The sequence below is a fragment of the Acipenser ruthenus genome, chromosome 10 (genome assembly GCF_902713425.1).
Source record: "Acipenser ruthenus chromosome 10, fAciRut3.2 maternal haplotype, whole genome shotgun sequence".
NCBI lineage: Eukaryota > Metazoa > Chordata > Actinopteri > Acipenseriformes > Acipenseridae > Acipenser > Acipenser ruthenus.
Genome location: NC_081198.1, coordinates 44,940,252 through 44,950,218, shown reverse-complemented (window position 1 = coordinate 44,950,218; position 9,967 = coordinate 44,940,252). Strand labels below are relative to the sequence as shown.

Genomic DNA, 9,967 nt, shown 5'->3' with positions numbered 1-9,967 from the left:
CTATATGTCTTAGCTCTGGCCTCTAAACTGTCTCCTATTCACAGGTTCCTTCGGGGTACGTGGGGACGCCGGCTCGACCTCAACCACGAGGTCACCACCTGGTGCTGGCCCCGTCTAAATATTTCTTATTTCAGGTCTACGACCTTTCCGTCCCTATGGGTAGCTGCGTCTCCCAAGGCCACTAGAACGTGGTCCTCCGAGCAGTAACGGGACTCTCCATGTGTTATATGTTCTTTGGTTCCAACCATACCGGAACCTCTTGCTCTCATGGGTATCTTGCTCCCAAACCCCCGAGGAAGCTCCTCATGGTAGTGAGAGTCATGTCTGTTCTGTCTGTCTACTAATCTCAGCCCTTAAAGACGCCCCGTGAATGAATATGACTATCTAGTACACAGGAGCCTCACACACACATATATATATATATATATATATATATATATATATATATATATATATATATATATATATATATATATATATATATATATATATATAATATTTCTGGTGTATTGCGTTGCATTTGAAACATAGAAATTCAATCATTTATAAACTACACTTTTAGCAAACATTGTGCTGTGACTTAAAAATAAAAAGGAAAATAAGTAAATAAATAAATATCACCACCATGCTTTTTGACATCAATCAAAAAAATGCAAAATTGAGATGCATTTGATGACATGATATTTGAATTGAAGTCCAGCTTGAGGGTGACATTTAAGCTTTTGGGTCAAATATAAAATAGAATATCAAACAGGCCCTTTGATCTACCATTTCAGCAACTGAGCTGCAATTGTACAACAAAGAACAGTAACAGGGTAAAAGTAGAGCTCATCCTTCCAGACAGTTCAGAAATCACAGAAGAGTTTCTCATCGCCCCTGTGTTATGAGGAGACTTTATCCCTAAAGTGCTGGCACAGAGCATTGCACAGAATTTTAAGTCATTGAACAGACCATGGGCTGGAATAGTATTACATACTGTATAACCCTTATTAAAGGAACAAAACTATCTGGCAACAGCTGTTCCATGTCTCTTTACTTCTAAAACTTCAGTATATTTAAACTGACATAGGAAGCACATCTTCTTTGAAAACTAAGGTTTACATCTTAGATGTACCTTTTGATGTTGTTATTTATCTATTTTAAAATAATATGTAAAAAATGGTACATGCTCAGGCCACTTGCTCACAAATTGTCAGTTTCCAGAACAGTCTGTCCTCTTATGAAATATACAGTAAAAGCATATGAGCAAGCTGTAGTTGTACCAGTATGTGCATCAGCTTGTATTTGCACTGAACTGCTCCATACCTTGCCGCATTCAACTACTGCTCCTAACTATAACTAATTACTGTATCTTGTATTTGATTTTACCCTTATAGGTAACTGTACTCACGTTTTTGTAATTGATCTTATTTGAAATCATTCTCATGCATTTATCATACTTACTACGTGCTCTTACTGGACTTTACTCATATAAGCAAATCTTTACTATAAGTTTTAACTGCTCTTGGTCAAACTCGCTTTTACTTATAATTTACTGCATTTTTTATGTTGCTCTTACTTGAATTTGATCTTATTGTACTTTCATAACTGGTCCTATCTGTATTATGATGTTCTGTAATGTGATATTTTATACTGTGATACCTTGTAATGTGATAATTTATAATGTGATAACTTGTAATGCGATACTTTGTACTGTGATATTTTGTAACAATTGTAAGTCTCCCTGGATAAGGGCGTCTGCTAAGAAATTAATAATAATAATAATAATAATAATAATAGTAATAATAATAATAATAATAATAATATTAATAATAATAATAATAATAATAATAATCTTGCTGTTCCTGAATAGATAACCCCTGAAGCTTCCTCCAACTGAGGTGTTTTCTCTTTGTTTTCTCGCTATTCACTGAGACAATCAGTTCACTATATGAACTGTTAATAAAATATTATCCCTATTCATTGATCATAAATGTCTTTCTAAGTTGAGTGCACAGCTTGGGGCGGTGGGCAGTTTTCTTTTATGAGGCATACTGAGCAATTAAAATTGAGGAGACACAGGGTCAGTCAACATTTAGGAGGTTAGGGTAAATAGGGTAAAGGTGTCTAACATGTGACAATATATAATGTATTAGCACAGGTAGATCTCAGGGAGTAAATACTCATAAATCTTGTTAACCAGGACCTTAAATATTAGGAACATTGAACTTGTGTGCACCAGTAGCCTGACTCTGCCAAGTTACCCTTCTCTATGTATGGCATATATGATCATCTGTTACTGGAGTTAATCAACTGATCACTCTGTTTGACAGAGCACTAGATGAATCTATTAAAAAAAAGCACCTGTCAGTTTTTTTTTCTGCTAGGCAGGGTATAGAAGTTGCTCAGAAAAGGCATGCACATGATTTCCTTGTTTGCATCCCCACTGAGAATATCATTTAAGGCAGGCAGAGCTTCAGAATAATAAAATATGATGGAAATGACCAACTTACTGAACAACAATGACATGCCAGGAGACATCTAACAGATTATCCTCTTGTTCAAGAAGACAAAGATACATTCCTATCAGGAAGAGGAGTATTTAAGACTGAATCTCCAGGGTAGACCTAAGAAAACCAAGCAGTAAAAAAAAAATCATACCATTGATAAAAAAAACAAACATTTTCTATATTTTGTCTATTTATAGTTGTATATCTAAACCTTATTTAAAGCACAGCTGGTTAGGAATGCAATGAAGGTACAAGAAGGTGAAGAATATATATTTTTTATCAGGGACTTACTGCCATCTTGTGGTACAGAATTTGAACAGTTAGTTGGTAACCTTGAGAATAATTAATTATATTGGGTATTCAGAATAATATGACATGTTTTAGGGGTAAGTTGTTATAAATAAAAAATGTATACTGTATCCTAGGGATCTCCAATTCACTGGATTGCAATAGACAGGTCAATTAGATAAAACAGATCAAAACATTTCAAGGGCTTAGAACCAGAGGGGCACAAGTGACATTTTCATAATTTTACAGGAGAGCAAAAATAAGATTTTGACTGTTTGTGTTTAATTGCCATTTATCAGTACATGCACAGTATCAATATAATTTTGAAGAAAATTAAAGAGTTTAAAATATTTTTGAATTTGAAACTTCAAAAAGTAAGAATAGCACCAGAAATTTTGCTTAAAAGTTAGATTTTCCATAATAACAAACTGAAATGAATACGCATTGCAGATAAAAGTGTGGTTTTATTCACTAGTATCCCAGACTGTAAAATATAAATGTTTACATATACAGTCATATTTCATAAATTATACTTAAAAAATACTACTGTAAAATATAATGTAGATTTTCTACAATTGACATGGTCTGGTTCTTATTCTGTAGTGAATTCATTTCTTGAATCCTCAATTTAACTGAGTAAAATATCCTCAAAATTTAGATATTGTTTTACACAAAGCTTTGTTTTACAGCTTTTTTTTAGCCATTTTGACTCATCTGCTGTCACTCAGCCATCCCATAATGCAACACTCAGTGCCAGGAGGGTGTAAGTGTGCTAGTTACGCCCTCCTGGCACTAAGTTTACCTAGATTTTGCAGTTGTGTCTTTATTACTTTCTCGCTTTATTCAATGCAGTTTATGATTTTCGGTTAGGTCCTTTTGGCACTAGATAGATCTCATCATGAGCTTTAATTTGATATATAATATTCCATTTTGACAAAAATGTCACTTACACCCCTCTGGTTCTGAGCCCTCGATTTGGTAATATCTTCATTGCATATAAATAATAATGTATTATTGTTATTGCTATAAAATTGAAAATGCTACCATGTGTTGTTTTTTCTGTGACACAGACATTTTTAATAAGGTATTTAGACCAAAATAAATACACTGCTGTAGAACTAGTGCAACAAGTGTTACATGTCTGTTCACCCATGAACTAATCTATTCAAATGTAGCAGTTTGTGTCAATTGCACATACACACAATTAGAGCAGCTAGTACCGGTAAACATAGTAATCAGAAACAAATCTATTTATAGCGAAAAAGTTGTCCATGGGTGCCTTTATTATTAAAATGTGGTTATTGTTTTTTGGTATTCATTTTATGTAAAGTGCAGTTTCTATAACACATTATATCCCCAGCCCTACATTGCTGATGCCTGCTGAAAACAGCATTGTATTGTTTACCTCCTGTACTAACCTTGTCCACAAGAGGGCACTGAAGACTTTTCACACTGGTATTAAATCTGCAACATATTTGCAAACATGACTGCCCTGTGGAGAAAATATTTTACTTGCAGATAAGATAAGAAATATGTACAGCAACTCTAGTCTCTGAGTGCTTTTCCAGTACAGGTTTACAGGATAATGAACGCTTTATTGGTAGAATATTTTCATTCCTAACAATTATAATGTGTTATTTGGAGTAGAGACTAGACTAAAATAGGCTGGAACCCGACCCGAAATGCAGGTCCAATGGTGTTAGAGATAACATTTTAAGTATTGTTGTTCAAGACAAAATTGTGAAAAAGTGGTATTCAATATGTTTTGCAATATATACAATTTAGATATTAGGGAAAACAGAAATAGACTTTTAGATATTGATTTACTGCATGCTGACATTTTCTGTCACCAAATATTTCACTTTCTAATGTATTATAAACACAAGCCTTGTAATCTCCATCTTGCATAAACTTTGCTGTACACAGTTTACAGAAGTAATGCTATATACGTGTCATGTATGTTCACAGATATTTATATCAACTCTAAAGACGGCACAGCCCTAGTAAGCAAGTGTTGCCTTGTCAGAGAAGAAGGACAACTTGTACACCTGTACTGTTCACTCATGAGAAAAAATCTGTAACCTTGAATGGTGAGACTTACTTAAGACTGAGAAATTAAATGAATCTGAAATACGGTTGCACCCTAGTTTTAACAAGGTCTTATTATATCCAGTTCATCTTTATTTAGGGATTAACAGCGCTGTAAGCTTAGTTTTCTCAACTGACCTGGACTTTCCTGTGAACCGTGACCTTGAAAGTGCACTCTCATTTTTGGACAGAGGGTAGTCCTTCCATTTCCGGTGAACATGTATTTGTGCCATGTCATGTTTCACATTTATGATGACAACTGCCTGCTAAGAGCTGAGCACAGAGAACCCACTGTCATTTATGACCAATTAAACATGTGTTCACCAGGAATGGAATGCAGGAATTAGACTATCTGTCCCTAGTTGTTAATGCATTCATGTCTTTGCTGAGTGAAGGCTTTGGGACGATAAGATTCTCTGGGCTTATTAAACTGGAGTTTCTCATGTTGCCAGCATCTGGGAAATTACATTTACCTGTGATCTTATTCAGTAGAAAGCTTGGGGGGGAAAAGGAGATACTGAAGAGATATTGTTCAGCTGGCAGCTAAATGAAAAAAGCTCTGAAGATGAAATTTAGCAAAAAGCTAGGAAATAAAAACAGAATCCCCAGACATGATTCCTGTGAAGTTATCCTTTGGCAAGGAAAAAGTACTTTAGTAAAAAGATGCACGCAGTAAAATGTCTTAATTATACCAGACTCTACACTGGTCAAGGTACTGTATATTATTCACTCATCAGAAGGATATATCAGATCAATGGTAAACATGGAGTGGTGATATGCTACCTGGAATCCCATTTATATATGTAAAGAAGAAGAGACAATTGAAGATGTCTTGTTTATCCAGCAGGTTATGCATATTTAACAATCGGATGGGAATGTACCCCTAACCTTTATATTTTATGTTGTAAAATATATAGCAGTAAGTTATATATAAACCTTCACTGCAAACAGAACAGGTGCTCTGCAGCTCCACCTTTCATCCTTATACAGAGACCACATGGCTGAGCCTAAAAGGATCAGTCATTCAAAAAATGGCTTGCTGGAGTGCCAGGGGATGGAGTGGACATTGGTCACCGGATCAGCAGCAGCTGGTCTTAGGTGCTATTTTCACTCTGCATAAAGTGATGGCCAGCCACTGCCTGCCATGGAATACATTCACTCCAAACTGACCCAAAGTACGAAATGAAGTCCACAGGGAGCGAGAAAGGAGTTCACCCAGACAGCTATGCCTCTGATCTGGATGAACTTGAAAGTGGCAGTGAAAGCTCTGACAAGTCCATCAGTGGCTGTAGTCAGCTTGATGGGAAAGGGAAGCGGAAGAGGAAGAGCAGCCAGGCAGGGATCAGTAAGCAGCGGCAGACAGCGAACGCACGGGAGAGAGACAGGACGCATAGTGTGAACAGTGCCTTCACAGCGCTTCGGACTCTTATCCCAACAGAGCCTGCAGATCGCAAACTCTCCAAGATAGAGACTTTGCGCCTGGCTTCAAGATACATCTCTCATTTAGCAAACATCCTCCTCTTAGGAGAAGACAGCCTGGATGGACAACCTTGTTTAAAATATCAAGCCATTCCCAATGGCACCAGTATAAGCAACCCAGCACCCAGACCAATATGCACTTTCTGTCTCAGCAACCAGAGAAAAATGGTAAGTCTTAAAAGCAGTTTTGCAATGCATTATTAAATGAACCATTTAGAAAGCATATAATGATCCTCCCATTGTGTTTATTGGACTTTTAGGTTTAAGATGTATCTGCTTTAGAATTGGTCGTAAGCTTCATTTTTAAAGGTTAGGTGATTGTTCTAGAAAGGACCGATGGCATTATTTCCAAGATTAATAGTTAGATGGCTCTTGAATGAAGTGGTTTCTTTAATGGTATTTATATCTCAATTTGTTTTCCTTATTCTACTGAGTCATCCAGTATACAATGACAATTATAGATCAAGTATGCCCACCGTTCATTTTGTTATTAAATGGAACACCTACCAGGTTTCAAAGATCTTCATTAATATGAATCTATGTAGAGAACAATATACACAGTGTAATGATACTTTGCCCTCTTTCATGCCTGAAGAAACAAGCATCACAATGTATTAAAATCGACCTCATCAATGACTCTGCTTCCTAAAACATGTAGCTCTTCGTCCTAATGTTTAGATTTATATAGCTGTGATACTGTACTCTGCTTTTGCAGGTAATATGTTGTGCATGTCAAACACCTTGAGGTGTATCTAAACAGTGGCAGATGTAATCCAGCTGGACAATATCACTACCTATAAAAATACACCGAAAGATGATAAGCTTTAGAAATTTTAAGGAAGCGGTAATAGGACTTGCCACTGTTTAGTTCAGTAAAATAGACACCCCCCTTGTCAAAAATGTATAATTCATATATTTTGAAAGTAGGCAAATTACTTTTCCTACTTTCAACTGAAGAAGAGACCCTGAAGGTCTTGAAATCTTGTGATTAATTATTGTTTAGTTAGTTTAATAAAAGGTATCACAGCTCCTTGGTCTAAAAGTAAATATAAAATTGTCCAAAAGATGTACAAAGCGGCCATATACAGTACACTATTCTAATTCATTTGAATAATGTACCAAAACCTTCATTTTTAATGGTTTTCACAAATGTATTTTTTATATTAATTTCTATAATTTTCTACATTCACAGCACAGAGATGGGGAAAAGCAATCATCTGTTTGATGTAGAAACAGTCAAGTTTCAGATGGCAAGCATTTGCTTCCGTGCTGAGTGCTGTATGGAAGCACTGTTTTGGTTTGTTGCTGTTTTTTGTGTGTGTGTGTGTTTTTAAAAAGAATTTAAAGTTGAATGTTTACATTTGAAACTATTTATTACTGTATCTTTTTAATCATTGAAGGATACTGTGTTGCACTTTCTGTTTACAATGTGACTCTTTTATTCAGGTTGTTTTGTAAATGAAACCTAACACTGTGGGTGCAGCAGCACCTGGCATGGCGGCTATTTTAAAACTAGAAATGCAAAACCTCAGCATCTCAGTCCTAAAGAAAGTCTTGCCTCTCCAGCCCGATGTCACATGATGTAACCCAAGCTGAGACGCACAGTGGTTCCTGTCAGTAGAGTGTCCTCTCGCTGTGTTCTAATCCTATGCCAGCTGTAGATCAGCAGTAAAATGTCCTGATCGAAAATGTATCTGTATCTAAAAATGTCTGGGAAAAGATGTGGCACACAGAGCATCATAAGGTCCTCATATCCGCAGCACAGTAAATTAATTTATAGTGGCATCCTTAACCTTAGACTAGGCCTATTCATGAAACAGTATGGGGGGGGGGGGGGGGTGGTAATATTATCAAATGAACAGAAATACTATTTCAGCTATCATTCATTCTTCACACAAATATATAGTATTTGAATTAATATAATATGTGATGGACATTTTAAATCCCGAGCCTGGAGGACAGTTTATCATAAATGTGAATGTTGATTTTATTTTCTGATATGCATATTTTCACTGGAAATATGTTGAAGGAAAATATTGCAATGATCCATGTACAATATCATTCTTGACCTTCAGCAATGGAATACCTATGAAGGGATATTAAAAAGACAAATAGCCTAATGTCAGTGTAGCACCTCTAAATGGATATTGCAGATACTCTGAACTTGACTGCCATTCAACCTCCTGTTCTGTTACCTGCAGTCATCCATATTAGATGCTAGGCTTGTGCTGTTGCAGACACAGATGTCATAACTAATTACATTCAGTGTTGGCCTTAAGCAAAACAATAGGTTTTTGGCATACTGAGTAAGTTCTACTAAATACAGCACAAACGTTTCATTATAGCTTCTTCAACACACTGTTGGATTACTAACTTAGAAGGCCAATAATCAAGTTTGTAGGCTACTTACTGATATATTTCACAGTTAGTTTATACCAAACACTGCTTGATATACCTTTTAAAATACACCTTTTTGGTTTCTAACTTCAGTTTATCCCAATCCTCATTAACAATTGGCCTAACAGCATTTGTAATTTAGAAGAGCATTTTAATTGTAGTTTTAAATGAGTGTTATGGCAGCTGTTTGTGTTTCGTATAACTTACTTGAGTTATTGTCTTTATGGTATGCTGTAATTAAAAGATTACATTAATAAAGACAGTGACTAGTATTCTTTTCTGACCTCAACCCCTAAAAGATACATTAGGTGAGTGGCACTCTGTTTCTTAACTGGCTCTTGTGAGACACCATGAGAATGGTACATTATTACATTTTTCTTCATACAAACATTCTTTAAAATATGTTACTACTAAGTAGTTTTTCAATACTGTTACATTGTTATTAACAAAAACAATAACAAAGAGTTATCAAAATGTTATAAGCATCAAACTATAGTGCTGACGCCAGGTCACTTGGCTTGGGTATATCCACTCAGACTACAGCTTATCTAGTTGAGTTTTGGCACAAGCAAGCCATGGGAAACACATTAAGTCCATATTGTGTTCCAGTAACACAATTCAGCACTATATGTCACTAGATAAGCCATAGACTAAGGCTTAAATCCTGTGTTCAATTACCTACATCATTTCCCCCTTCACTTATTCCCAGGCCCCATTCTGCAGCATTATCTCTGAAGCAAGACAACCCGGCTTAACTTATTTACAGGCTATATTCAATTCCTACACTCTTCACTAACATATGGTGTATCACAGAGAGCAATAATCCCCCCAAAACAGTGCTGCTAGGGCAGTGATAAAAGGCTAATTCAGTTTACCAGAAGGATATCACAATAACGTTAATGCTTACCTCAGTGAACAGTCTTGAATGGATTGTAAATGTAATGAAATATGTTTCTTTATTTTAATTATAATGTCACTGTGTTTACCTCTAGGTATTTCTTTTTTTAATTATTTTTTTTGTGCAGATTTTATAACCATACTGTACTTGAATTAATCGGGACTGTTGCCACGTTCTTTGCACACTGCATGGTATACAGTATGTTTGTGCTGCTATAAGATGATCAGTATTTTTTGTATGATGTATTTCTCTAAAGATGTAGATATTTTTGGTATTATAAACAAATGTATTTATTATAGGGGTTTTAAATGAATAAAACCTAATTATA

General features: G+C 35.6%; 1 protein-coding gene across 1 annotated transcript; it reads left to right on the top strand.

The window, feature by feature from the left end:
• The first annotated feature begins 5,885 nt into the window (after positions 1 to 5,885).
• On the top strand, positions 5,886 to 9,967 carry LOC117406281 (transcription factor 15-like). Its single transcript, XM_034010225.3, has 2 exons — positions 5,886 to 6,512; positions 7,537 to 9,967. Exons 1-2 carry the CDS (start codon positions 6,048 to 6,050, stop codon positions 7,567 to 7,569), a joined length of 498 nt encoding a protein of 165 aa, XP_033866116.2. The 5' UTR covers positions 5,886 to 6,047; the 3' UTR covers positions 7,570 to 9,967.